Source organism: Rhinopithecus bieti, unplaced genomic scaffold (genome assembly GCF_001698545.2).
Source record: "Rhinopithecus bieti isolate Rb0 unplaced genomic scaffold, ASM169854v2 scaffold_13014, whole genome shotgun sequence".
Classification (NCBI taxonomy): domain Eukaryota; kingdom Metazoa; phylum Chordata; class Mammalia; order Primates; family Cercopithecidae; genus Rhinopithecus; species Rhinopithecus bieti.
This window is the reverse complement of record NW_016807364.1, coordinates 751,325-765,015: the sequence shown is the minus strand read 5'-3', so window position 1 is coordinate 765,015 and position 13,691 is coordinate 751,325. Positions and strand designations below refer to the sequence as shown.

General features: G+C 34.7%; 1 protein-coding gene across 1 annotated transcript in view; it reads right to left on the bottom strand.

The window, feature by feature from the left end:
- Positions 1-13,691, bottom strand: part of TAX1BP1 (Tax1 binding protein 1) — an 89,214-nt gene that overhangs the window by 28,251 nt on the left and 47,272 nt on the right. The window contains exons 6-12 of the mRNA XM_017881470.1: positions 11,602-11,750; positions 11,424-11,514; positions 9,300-9,485; positions 4,904-5,128; positions 3,611-3,757; positions 2,408-2,531; positions 646-749 (exon numbers count right to left, since the gene is read on the bottom strand). Of these exons, the coding sequence (XP_017736959.1) occupies positions 646-749; positions 2,408-2,531; positions 3,611-3,757; positions 4,904-5,128; positions 9,300-9,485; positions 11,424-11,514; positions 11,602-11,750 (1,026 nt within the window). The remainder of the gene's footprint in view (positions 1-645; positions 750-2,407; positions 2,532-3,610; positions 3,758-4,903; positions 5,129-9,299; positions 9,486-11,423; positions 11,515-11,601; positions 11,751-13,691) is intronic.

Sequence of the window (13,691 nt, the reverse complement as noted above, 5' to 3'; positions counted from 1 at the left end):
TTTTTTTTTTTTTGACAGAGGCTCGCTCTGTTGCCTAGGCTGGAGTGCAGTGTGCAATCTCGGCTCACCGCAACCTCCGCCTCCTGGATTCAAGTGATTCTCCTGCCTCAGGAGACTGTAGCTGGGACTACAGGCATGCTCCACCACGACCTGGCTAATTTTTGTATTTTCAGTACAGACAGGGTTTCACCATGTTGGCCAGACTGGTCTTGAACTCCTGGCCTCAAGCGATCCACCCACGTCAACCTCCCAAGGTGCTGAGATTATAGGCATCAGCCACCGCACCTGGCCTATAATAGTAAATTTAAAAACAGCACTTTCCTTTTATGAAGTTCAAATATTTCTCATGAATCTTTATACGATGATAGATAATAATTTCTAACCTCAATTAACTATGTGCCCATTACCCAAACAAGAACACTTTATTAGGTGAAAAGAAAATAATAACTTTAGGTCTCATGATGTTACACACATGCCTATGTGAACAGGTACACAAAATGCCCACATCATCCCAAAAGTGAAACTAAGTAACAGTATATGGGGATGGGAAAGAAACTCAAAGATACCCATCAATCAAAACAATAAAAGTAAGCTAAGTCATCAAGATTTTATAAACCTCTTTCATTTACAAGGTAGTTAACTTACCTGCAAGAGTTGTTTACATTTATTATACTTTTCTGTTTTGTCAGCAATTTCTTTGGTCATTTCACAGACTTGCCCCTTTGTTACTATGTCAAAATCTGTCTCTGCTGTAGGAAGGCAGAAAATAAGACTGTTAAAAAGTATTTTGCCCCTTATATTATCTTCCTGTTCAGAATAACTTAAAGGTCAGTATATTGTAAAATACAATAAATGGAATACTGAAGGACAGAAATATCTATTTATATCCTAGATATACAAAGAAGGATATATAAACTCTAGTTGAGAATTTTTAAATGTGCGTTTAGCTAGAATCAAGTTCACGTTCAATAATAAAGGATTATTCTTTGATTTTTAAAAAATTTGCTAAAAAGTGGCCGGGCGTGGTGGCTCATGCCTGTAATCCCAGCACTTTGGGAGGCCAAGGCGGGCTGAGGCTGAGGCAGGAGATCAAGACCATCCTGGCTAACACGGTGAAACTGTGTCTCTACTAAAAACACAAAAAATTAGCCAGGCATGGTGACACGCGCCTGTAGTCCCAGCTACTCAGGAGGCTGAGGCAAGAATCGCTTGAACCCGGGAGGCAGAGATTGGAGTGAGCCAAGATCACGCCACTGCACTCCATCCTGGGCGACAAAGTGAGACTCCATCTCAAAACAAAAAAAAAATTTTGCTAAAAGACTTCCAAAACAGCACAAAAATTGTTCTCCTTATATAAGTGAATAGACAGGGTAAGTAGGAAAACCATACTCTGAGAATTCTCTTTCCCCTCTCTGAAAGCCAGGGTCTCACTACGTTGCCCAGGCCAGCCTCAAACTCGTGGGCTCAAGTGATCCTCTTGCCACAGCTTCCAGAGTAGCTAGGACACTACATGCTACCACACTCAGCCAAGAACACATTTTAAATCATTCTTCTAGCCCTTCATTACCACTAAGTCTTTATTAAGTAAATACCCTATAACACCATTTTAGTTACTACAAAAGATACATGGAAACAGAAGACTCAATTCTGTCCTACAGGGAATAAACCTAATATTTAATAGTCTAAGATGTTTACATTTAAAAAGACTTAAAAGATCAATTACTCCATACACTAAACAAGAAAATATACTTTCTCTAGTATTTAATGTCATTACTGTCAAATTTATATAAAAGTGAAAAAATTAGGACAGATGAAAACCTAGTTAACCCAAATTTTCATATTATTCATGTTTTCACTATGTCTTTCTATTCTGTTCTATAAGGTAATAAACTAATAAAAACTTAACTCCATCAGCCAACAGGTACATTGACAAGGGAAGAAGTACCCCATTGATCCAAAGCAGCCAAAATAAATGAATAAACAGAAAAACATGAGAATAATAAGGGATTATTTTCCCCTGCAGAATTTAAAAATTAAAATCCACAAATAAAATGCTTCAAAATTCCATAGATTTAATGGAACATCAAGTAAAAATTCAATTCGTGGCTTTTGTCCTATGTAGCCCAAATTAGTACTCACAAGCACCAGCTCATTTTTAACATGTGTGAATAGTCTCAAGAAGATAACTACTAGTTTACATTCACATTTTATATATTCATGTTTTGTATATTCACCACATGCATGACTCTATTTTACATTTATACCCTTATTTTCTCGTTGCCTCAATTCCTTCACTTATCACATGAAAATTTTTATGAACACCCTGAAGTTCTTACACATGGAAGAAGGCAGTATAAGTACTTTCCAATGTACACCACCCTCCACAAAAAGTCTAAAAGATTTTTACCTGCAGAAGGTGATGGCTTTACATCTACAGTAGAGGCAGAAGTGGCTGGGTCTGTGTTTACTGAAGCATCATTCACTTTCTGTTGATTCCCCATTTTCTTTGTGAAGACATTACTATTATTAGCCTATTCGAAATGTTAATAAGTTGTTAAATGAGTCAACGAATTAGTTATATTTCCTTCTTGCAGTAACTAAGTAAATAATATTTTTACATATTACTTTAGGAAATCCTAAGAAGTCCACAAAAGCTGCTCTTGTTTTAAATGCCAACGAAGACTAAAGTTATACACATCATTTTCCTCACTGACCTAAATGTTGCAAAAGAAATATACCATATTTTGCTTTTTCTTATAAACTCATCAAAACACCACCAAAATAAGTCATTCACAGAAATCTACTACAAAGTTATAACGTACTCAAAAGGCCCCAGGCCAAATTCATACATGTGGATGAGTCATACTTAAAGTATCATATTTTTTCACAAAACCCTTCCTACTTTACTACATGCTTGTCTCCTCTGATTTAAAAAAGTAGGACCAGGAAAGTATCATATGCATCATATTCAGGTTTTAACTATGTTTCTTCTACATTTCCAGGAGTTCCTCAGATAGCAAGCCCTGTATTTAAGTACAATTTAAGGACCCACACTGAAACATACATACCTCAAAATAAAAACATTTTCTTGGCTGTATTACAAATCTACCTACCTATTCTCAAATGGAATACAAAAGAATTAGCTAACACTCTTTAACTGTTCCTAATCTAATAGGAATAGGAATCTTCCTGATATGAGTAGGAAGAACTTGCCGATTACAACTGAGAAACCATCTAAGACCAAGGGATGATTAATGGTGAACTCCAATGAGAATAGATGTCATTGTCACAAAAGTCAATAATAAGTATTGAGTTTTAAGTGATAAAGATATTCATCAAGAACTTAAGAGGGAAATTATCTAGAAAAGAGGACTGTTTTTTCTCTTTGTTTTTTCCTTGCTGCTGCCCTTGCTTTCCTTTGTTGGCTGTCCAGTAAATTAAAATTCCAGACTTTTTTAAGGAAGAGTTATGACAATATTCGGCCAATGACTTGAAATCAAGCAGAGATAAATTATATTTAAAAGGTTAATATATAGAATATTACAAATTTGATTTTCAAATAAAAATACTAACAAGATACTTTACTATGCGTAAATTTAATGATACTTACTGATTGATCTGAAAGTTTGTTTATTTGTTTTTGGAGTCTTTGGCATTCCTTAAATTTTTCTTTATAATGGTCTGCAGCCATCTGAAGGCGGAGTTTCAGATCTTCAACTTCTCTTCTTAGTTCCTGTTCCAGTGTATCAGTCTTGTCCTAGAAAGAAACAAACATTCTAAGAAAAAATAAAAATCTGGTATCTCCTAATGTTAACAGTAACCTCAACTTCAATCTTACTTTTTTCTTTTTTTTTTCTTTTTTNTTTTCAAATAAAATACTAACAAGATACTTTACTATGCGTAAATTTAATGATACTTACTGATTGATCTGAAAGTTTGTTTATTTGTTTTGGAGTCTTTGGCATTCCTTAAATTTTCTTTATAATGGTCTGCAGCCATCTGAAGGCGGAGTTTCAGATCTTCAACTTCTCTTCTTAGTTCCTGTTCCAGTGTATCAGTCTTGTCCTAGAAAGAAACAAACATTCTAAGAAAAAATAAAAATCTGGTATCTCCTAATGTTAACAGTAACCTCAACTTCAATCTTACTTTTTTCTTTTTTTTTTCTTTTTTTCTGAGACAGAGTCTTGTTCTGTCACCCAGGCTGAAACACAGTGGCCCAATTATGGCTCACTGCAGCCTTGACCTCCTGGCTCAAGCAATCCTCTTGCCTCAGCCTTCTGACTAGCTGGGACTACATGTGCACACCACTACACCTGGCTAATTTTTGAAATTTTTTTTAGAGATGAGGTCTCACTATGTTGCCCAAGCTGGTCTTGAACTTCTGGGCTCAAGCTATCTTCCCACCTCAGCCCCCCAAAGTGCTGAGATTATAGGTGTGAGCCACGCTCCCGGCCACTTTTTTCTTTATTTTGGGATTTTGGTTACAGAGCAACACAGGGTCTCTTGTTAAGTCCAGTTTTACATTCTTAGGACTAAGGTTCATTTAAAAAACTAGAGAAAAATAATCCACCTCCTGAAGAGCAATTATTAATCTCTTAAACAACCATAATACTGTTTTATACAGCTAGTAAGAAATTCCAAACAAAGCAATACATATCTGACATCAACATATTTAATTAATAGGGCAGCTTTCACCAACCATTAAGAATTCGCTCACACAAGTTTTTCTTACAGCATACATTAACTGTAAGCCAAGAAGTCACAATGACTAAACAAAAGGAATGAAAATTTAACATTCTCTGATCAGAAATCTGACCTGCCTTATTTTAACACAATTTACAATTTTGTGAGATTATAGTGGTTTTTTAAATCAAAATGCAAATTCAAAATTAACTTGCTTTACCTGATCTTTTTTCATAGCATTTAGTTTAAGTTCTGCCACTGCATCAGCTAACTGCTTTTTCACTTTCTCATTTTCCAAGCGTGCAGTATGCAGGTCTGCCATTGTTCTGTCTCGTACGTTGACAGCATCACTAAGTTCTTTAGCCAGAAAGACAACTTCTTGCCGAGTTGCCTGAACCTGTTCCTCTGCTTTACGAAGTTGCTCCTTTAAAAAAAAATTATCTTCCTGAAGAAAGCAGATAAATATATTTGTAATTCAACCACTCAAGTAAAAAACAGAAGCAGAAACAATTTTCGCATATTTCAACAGGGCCAAAATTTCAGATATTGATTTTTCTACTCATGACTTACAGAGTATACGCCTACAAAAAACTTAAGAAGTAACTTTGTTTTAGGTTCCCTCTATAACAACCCTGTGTACTTCGTTTCACTGCTACTACTTCATACACAAGGAACCTAAAGTACAGCGAGTCAGGCAACATACCCAGTGCTTAAGGACCTGCCCAAACTGAGGCTCAAACAAAAGATCCCATCCCCCAGAATCTCCCCTCCTAGAAATACTGACCCTCATTTTGTATGACTACCCAAAAAAAATCATTCCAAAAGCTTCTTTGTAACACCAAAAATTTTGGTTAAAAAAGAACTAGAAGAAAATTATATGTAATATATTCAAGAAAGGTATAATAATACTTGACATAAATAACTTTTCTAGTCAATAGGAAAAGGAGAAACAAAACAAAAAAAGTCAAGTCATGAACATACAAAACTTTTTAAAGAAATAAATGCGATTATGCAGTAAAAAATTCAACTCACTAACAATCAAATAAATAAGTTAAAATAAATGCCATTCACCTCGCAAACTAACAAAGATTAAAAACCAGTAACATTCCAATATTTGCATGGGTTTTGAGAAACTGGCACATTCACAAACAGGTGGGCTTATATAAACTGTAACTGGCACCTTTTCTCATCAGATGTTTACGACATTCATCAGCAGCTTAAAAATTCTCACAGCTTTTGATCTAGCAATTTTATTTCCGTAAGTTTCCAAGAAAATTATCAAAGGGCAGACATAGGTTTAGCTTTACAAGGATTCAACAAAATACTAAAATAATGAAAAATTATTAAGAACCTAAAATGTCTACCAATATGAGAATTTATGATAAACTACGATACACTACTCCCATATTATCAAAGTCTGTGCACTCATTACAAACAATACATATCTCATATACTCTTGGTGGGAATAAAAAAAATCAACAGAACATTTTTTTGAAAGGTAATTTGAAAATAACTATCAAAATTTAAATACTCATTGACCCAGTAATTCTACTTGAAAGAATTTATTCTATGGATTATAAATGTGCCTACATATTGCTATAAGGATGTTTACTGCAGGATGCTTATAAAAGCTGAAGACTATAAACAATCAAAAAACATATACTATACAGTTGTTAAATGAAGAGAAGAAATACGAGGCAGCTGTTACGATGTATGAAAAAGATCCACATGTGTATCACAGTGCAAGATATCCATTTATAAATTTTTTAAAAAAGGAAAAAATGTACAAATTCTAATTTGTGTTAAAATATAAATATACGTATATTCATAAATTCAATATTGACTTATCTGAGAAGGGATGAGGGTTACATTTTACTCTGTACCCTCACATACTGTTTAAATTTTTTTATAACCATAACCTCAAACTACTTTTACAATCTTTTAAAAGCTTTAGCAACTAGTACTCATTTTCTCAGGTACTTCCATAACTATGCTTTTCCTCACAGAAGTCTTGCTTAAATAGGAAAAGATGCTTAGAGAAATTTTAGCATCTTATTAAATAACAAATAATCAAATACACTTCTCATGTTTGCATTGGCAATCTGTTACATTAAAAAGTAACAAGGATTGGCCGGGCGCAGTGGCTCAAGCCTGTAATCCCGGCACTTTGGGAGGCCGAGATGGGCGGATCACGAGGTCAGGAGATCGAGACCATCCTGGCGAACACGGTGAAACCTCGTCTCTACTAAAATACAAAACTAGCCGGGTGAGGTGGCGGGTGCCTGTAGTCCCAGCTACTTGGGAGGCTGAGGCAGGAGAATGGCGTAAACCCGGGAGGCGGAGCTTGCAGTGAGCTGAGATCCGGCCACTGCACTCCAGCCCGGGCGACAGAGCGAGACTCTGCCTCAAAAAAAAAAAAAAGTAACAAGGATTAATCATTAATTCTAAATGTCATGCACTTCTGACATTTTAGGTATTACATTAACTATGTCTGAGTATTTTTAATAGCAAATTACTAAAAATAACATCATAAGAAATAATGAATCAATCAAGGCAAATCTATATAATGGAATATTATGTGGCCATTTTTTTCAAATGAGGAAGATCTCTACGAACTGATATGGAATAACTAGCAACTTATTTTGTTCAGTGAGAAAAAGATGCAAATGTATAGTAGTGCCACCTTTTTTAAGAAAGAAGAGGATAAAGAAGTATGTATGTACATGTACACATGCATATATAAGCTTATTTGTACAAAAAGAAACATAAGAATAAACTAGAAACTTATGAAAATGTTTACCTATGGGTATAGGTAAGAAAAGGGTTTAAAAAAATAAGGAAAAGATTGAGACCTCAGAGTAAAATTTTTCTATCATTTTGACTTCTTAACAAAGCAACTGTTTTACATATTCAAAAAATAAAATTAAATCAAACAGAATAAAAGCAAACATTAAAGTTAAATACAAACAAATGAAATTATATTACAAATTTATAATATATGTATGCAAAAAAAAATAGTTCAAGTAACTTTTGAACATGGTGATCTATATATCCTTAGTGAAACATCTTCTAAGAAAAAAGGGCTGTAAAAATACCTTAGCTTTATTTAGTAGATTTATTATTGGAAGTGGCATTGATGTAATAATTGTGAAACCATTGGTATGTATGGCTAGATGGAAACACATGAGTAATAACAATGTTTTAGAAACAAGAGTTCTCACACTGGGAGAAGAGAGATAAAAATATGGAATGGAGCAAAGGAAAGAAGAATCCTAAGGTACTAAACCTGAACTGGAGCTATCAATATAAATTAAAGATGCAAAATACCCACTGAAAGTGCAAAGCAGCAGCCCCATAGTAGCAACAGGATCCAGTTCTTGGTTTCAAAATACCATTACCTACTAAAAAAACCAGAGTTTCTTGGAGAAATGGTAACATCAGGTCTGGGGGAACAACCTGAAGTTAGAACATACAGTTGTGCCATAAAGCAAGTAAGTATTCAAAGCATTATAGGAACATATCAGGACAAAAAAGCAGGCTTGAAAAGATTCCCCTGGTTAAATTCAGAACCATTTGGGTACGAAAAAGAATAATGATGATTATTCAAAATATGCAACAAAAAATCTGTAAGTACAAAGTTACATTAAAAAAAGAGGGAGGGGTGACAGGAACTTCCTCATTATAAAAGATTACCTACAAATAAACATAGAAGGAATAATAGAATTTTTTAAATCACCATTTTTCTATCATTAATTATTACCAAGGTAATAGCTGCTGCAGGTAAGGAGCATCAAAGGACTATAAAACCATTGGGGAAAGGCTGTTGGAGAATAGGGTGTTTATACAGATTGCTTAATAATCACAAAGAAAAAAAGAAAGGCACCTATACAGAGACAGGTAGGCATAACTTTAAACAAATTATTAAACCTAACATTATCAAGAATGGAACAAATCAACATTATATAATTTCTGATATGACTCCAACAGGATGGACAAAACATCATCTATGTCTTTTCTTGCAAAAATGTCTCACCTGAATCTAGTCATGAGAACAGACAAATCCAGATTATAAACATTTTCTCAGACTAGCCTGTCTTCTCCAAAAATATCAATGTCATAAAAAGTGTAGGGACACTATTCTAGATTGAAAGAGACTCAAAATACAACAATCAAAATAATATATAGTCTTTAACTCTGAATCACAAAATTTTAAAGGTTATATAAGAATATATTTGGGGCAATTTGAATGTGAACAAACTATATACAAGAATGACTATTAATCAATGCTAAATTCTTAGGTGTAATAATGGTGTTATGACTATGGAGAAGAATGTACTTGTTCATAAAGGAGACATGCTAAAGTATTTAGAGTAAATTATCATAATACTTGCAATTCACATCACTCAGGAAAAAAGGGCATATAAATGGGGTAGATAAAACAAAGAAAAGCAAAATATTTTAGCATACATTAGTATACACTGTTCTGTTCTTCCAATTGTTTTGTAAATTTGAACTTTTTCAAAACAAAAGGTTGGGGAATTAAAATGAAAATCATATTGCATACATTTCATAGGTATGTTTTACAATCTTCAAATACATACAGCAAAAGTACTTACTTTACTTGAGGTTGTAAGCAGGAAAGTCCTTTGCAGATTTTCCTTTTCAGCCAAACACAACTGCAGCCTGCCAATCTCTTCTTTGAAATGAGTAATCACACTTTCTTTATTCCCATCTAAATTTTTTAAAGTCTGGACCTCTGACATAAGCTTGGTATTTTCTATTTCTGTATTCTTCAAATGTACCTGTAATGGTGTTTGAAAATGTCAAGAATATTCTAACTCCATGACCTAAGTTAGTCAAAGTTTAAAATACCATTATATTTCTAGCCCAAAGATAATGAAAGGAAGGAAAGACATACTGGACGACTAGGATTTAGGAGACCCAGGTTCTGCCAAATGACTAGTCAAGCATGCAGGAGCAGAACGCAGCTTTTCTAAGCTTTTTTATTTTCCATAGAGATTATTCTAAGGCCTAACAACATTACCTGATCTCTAAAGTCTTTTCCTTTGATTTAATGGTTTCAGGTTCTCTTTAAAAATGCAAACAGATTTGGCTGTTGTTTTGGGGAAACAAATTATGTTACTTGGCATACTCAAATCTGGCATGACAAGACTCTGGAAAACTAGAAGGGGTACATTCAAAAACAACATCTCAAACAATTCCATTTTCTGCAGGCTAAAAGTACGACATCACTTAGTTTTAATGTGCCGAAAAATGTATTTGTTGACTAACCCAACTATGTTGATTTTCCCGTGACTTTCGCTATTGCAGATTTGCTCCTAACAGATACACAAATCAAATTCAATAACTGGAATTGTAAGTACAGACCCCTAGTGTCCACTATCAAGTATATCTTACTTTGGTTAAGAGTACTGAGGAGAAATGAATTAACTTACTTCTTGAACTTTACTCTTTAAATGTACAGAATGCTGAAGGACTAATTCTTGTTCACAAGGATAGAATATTAACTCCTGATTCTCTGAAGGCATCAGCAGCCAACACCCTTGCAGCATCACTTTAAAACACTACCTGATTTTCATAATCATCAGCTCATTAAACTGACTTAATAAGAAACGGACTTAACTCAGCATGTTCTTGAAATTCCTCATCTGGAATTGCCTTCAGGAAATGCTTATGAGCCACTTAAAAAAATAAGTCTCAATCTGCACCCACAACATTATTAGTGACAATTAAGCTAACTACCCTATATTTCAGGGTTGCTTAAAAATAAAATAAAATCAAAATTGGCTGGGTGCGGTGGCTCACACCTGTAATCCCAGCACTTTGGGAGGCTGAGGCGGGCAGATCATGAGGTCAGGAGATCGAGACCAGCCAGACTAACATGGTGAAACCCTGTCTCTACTAAAAAAAAAAAAAAAAAATTAGCCGGAGGTGGTCACGGGCACCGGTAGTCCCAGCTACACGGGAGGCCGAGGCAGGAGTGTGGCGTGAACCCAGGAGGTGGAGCTTGCAGTGGGCTGAGATTGCGCTACTGCATTCGAGCCTGGGTGACAGAGTAAGACTCCATCTCAAATTAAAAAAAAATTAAAACTTTAAGCGGTCAAGATTTGTTAGTAGTGATGATATTTTTACAAAATGACATCTCTGAAGATATTCTAAAAGTCAAACTCTAAAACAGGATCATTACTAAATCAATGTTCTCCCCAAGGTATATATATATGTATGTTCTTAAAAAGGAAAAATAGTTATATGAATTGTGATAAACAAGTATCTTAATGTCATTAAACCTCTTATTACACACTACCTGTTAAGTATATAAAACAGAAGCAAATTAATTCCCTGAAAACTAACTTTTAGGGGTGATACACAACATGACTGTGACTTCCTCCTTGCTGTCTCCTGAATCACTCACTCTGAGAGAAGCTAGCTGCCATGCTGTGAGGATATCCAAGCAGCCTATGAAAAGACCACTTCAAGAGGAGCTGAAGGGCCTCCTGTCAAAAGCCACGTGAGTAAGCCATCTCGGAAGCAGATCTTCCAGTCCCAATCAAGCCTTCAGCTGACTGAAGCCCCTGCCAACATCCTGATTGCAACTACACAAGAGACTAGAGCCAGAACCACTCAGCTAAGCTGCTCCTCAATTGCTGACCTACAGCCCCTAAGCTTTGGCGTCATTTCTTTTGAAGTAACAGGCAATAAATATGGAACAAATGCATTACCTTATAAAGTTCCTTCTCATCCTTCTCTGTCTTCAACTGACATTCAAGTTGTTCTCTTTCATGTTGTGCCTTCCTGAGTTTGTCCTTTAAACTGAGATAGGTATGATAAAGTAACATTATAATGTTTTAAAGTTTTAAAATTTTTATTGAATTTATTTTTTAAAAGCATGAGAAATACCTGTCTAACTCAGTTTCTTTTTCAATTGCTTTATGTGTTACTGACACAATATCTTCCTCAAGCTGGAGGGCTTTGGATGTAGCATCACTGAACCTCTTCTTAAACTCTTCATTTTCCATTTTTAAACTTTGTGTTACTTCAGTAAGCCCCTGAGAAGTGAGAAGGTATTTTGAGAAACACAGAAACATAATCAGTAAAGCAAATTTGCATATCTTTAAGAAAATCATGTATTCTTAGAATTTTAGTCCCACATTTGTTCCCTCCAAAATTGAGAAGCTAAGACTATAAAACCTGAAATGATAACATATATTTAAATTTTCATATACTAAATTAATTGATAATTTGTTTTTTGTTTGTCTGGGATCTCACTTTGTCACTCAGGCTGCAGTAGAGTGGCGCGATCACAGCTCACTGCAGCCTCGACTTCCCAAGCTCAGGTGATCCTCCCACCTCAGTCTCCCAAGTAGTTGCGACTATAGGCACTCCCATCACATCTGGCTAATGTTTTGTATTTTTTTTTTAACAGAGACAGGGTTTTGCCATGTCACCCAGGCTGAAACTCCTGGGCTCAAACAATCCTCCTGCCTCGGCCTCCAAAAGTTCTGGGACTACACGCATGAGCAATGATTACTTTTTTTATATACATTTTCCCCCCACCTTCAGACTTTTCATGCACCCTGTGTGTTGATTTTACTAACTTTTCTCCACCAGGGGGCAGGCAAGAAAAATGAGGAAAATTTTAAAATTAGTCACGACAAATCAAGTCTTACATGACACCATCGAGGTTAACACCCACTTTTTCTAGCACAGGTAACTAAGTCCCATCAAAGCACTAAAATATGCCTAAAGCCATGTTCCTAATGTTCTTGCCAGTGTGACTCAGACGCCTAAACAAATATTGAAAGATACTAAGACAAATACAGAAGAGGTAGTTAGTGCAACAAATTGCATGTATTTCTACTTGGAATATTCTACTTTAAATGGACAATTTATAAGACTCAAATATAACAGTGTATACAGGGAGGTGCTTTGTTATAGAAAACTATACAATAAAAGAATTGGTAAATTAAAATAAAATTATTTATATTAAAGAACAGTTTTAAAATTTCTCCCCAAAACAGTAATACTTACCTACCCGGCAACGAAAACTTAAAAAATTATCATTCTGCCAGGTTAAAAGTATGAAACATTATATAGTATTTATATTTCACTTTAATTCACATAAAATAACTCACCCAAATATTTTGATAGAATATTTTAAATATCTTGCTAGAATATGCACATTGCTACATTATTTTATAAAAGTCAGATACACCCTATTGATAGATTTTTGTTCAAAGCAAATGTTTGTCTGACTGAATTTGTAACACTAACCAAAAACTGTTGTACAAAATGCTTTTTTTGTTCCAATGCCATAATACCAGAGAAAAAACAAGTAATATTTATTTTCTCTGCAATCATAATGATTGCTGTGAAATTGGGCACATTTTCAGGATTTGTTGTGTTGATTTATAAAGATAGCCAGAGAGGTTTCTAAATAAAGTTTACTTTTTTTTTCATTTTTAGTTTTACCAATGCTCTCTTGGCACTGCAAGTACACTACAGATTTAACCCAAGTATTTCTCCCTAGGACAAAATTAGCTTCCAATCCTGAAAGTAATGAAGCCCTATAATGGGTATACAGCATTCTACAAAACGCATAGGAAAAGAGAAAAAAATCACTAGCAACTGAATGTAAATCATGAACTAATTGCTTTGAGTCAGTTAACTTCACAGTGAATCATATATTAACTCTGACTACAAGCGTTTAGACTCTTTCTCTGGTGCCCATAAAGGCACCTGATAGCTTCTCAGCATCCAAGCCTCCTTTCAAAAGACATGAAAAAGATAAAGTAAGGATTAGTCTTCAGGCCTCTAGTTTTCACATCTGAGTTAAGCATAAGCATCTTCAATGTGGCTCAGTCCTCCTTAGCATGAAAAAGTTAAGAGCTTTGCCATTTCAGACAACTAGGAATCATGCTTTCAAAAATTAACTTTAAAAGAGTAAAATCTAAAACACAATTTTTCTTTTTTTTTTTTTTTTTTTTTTT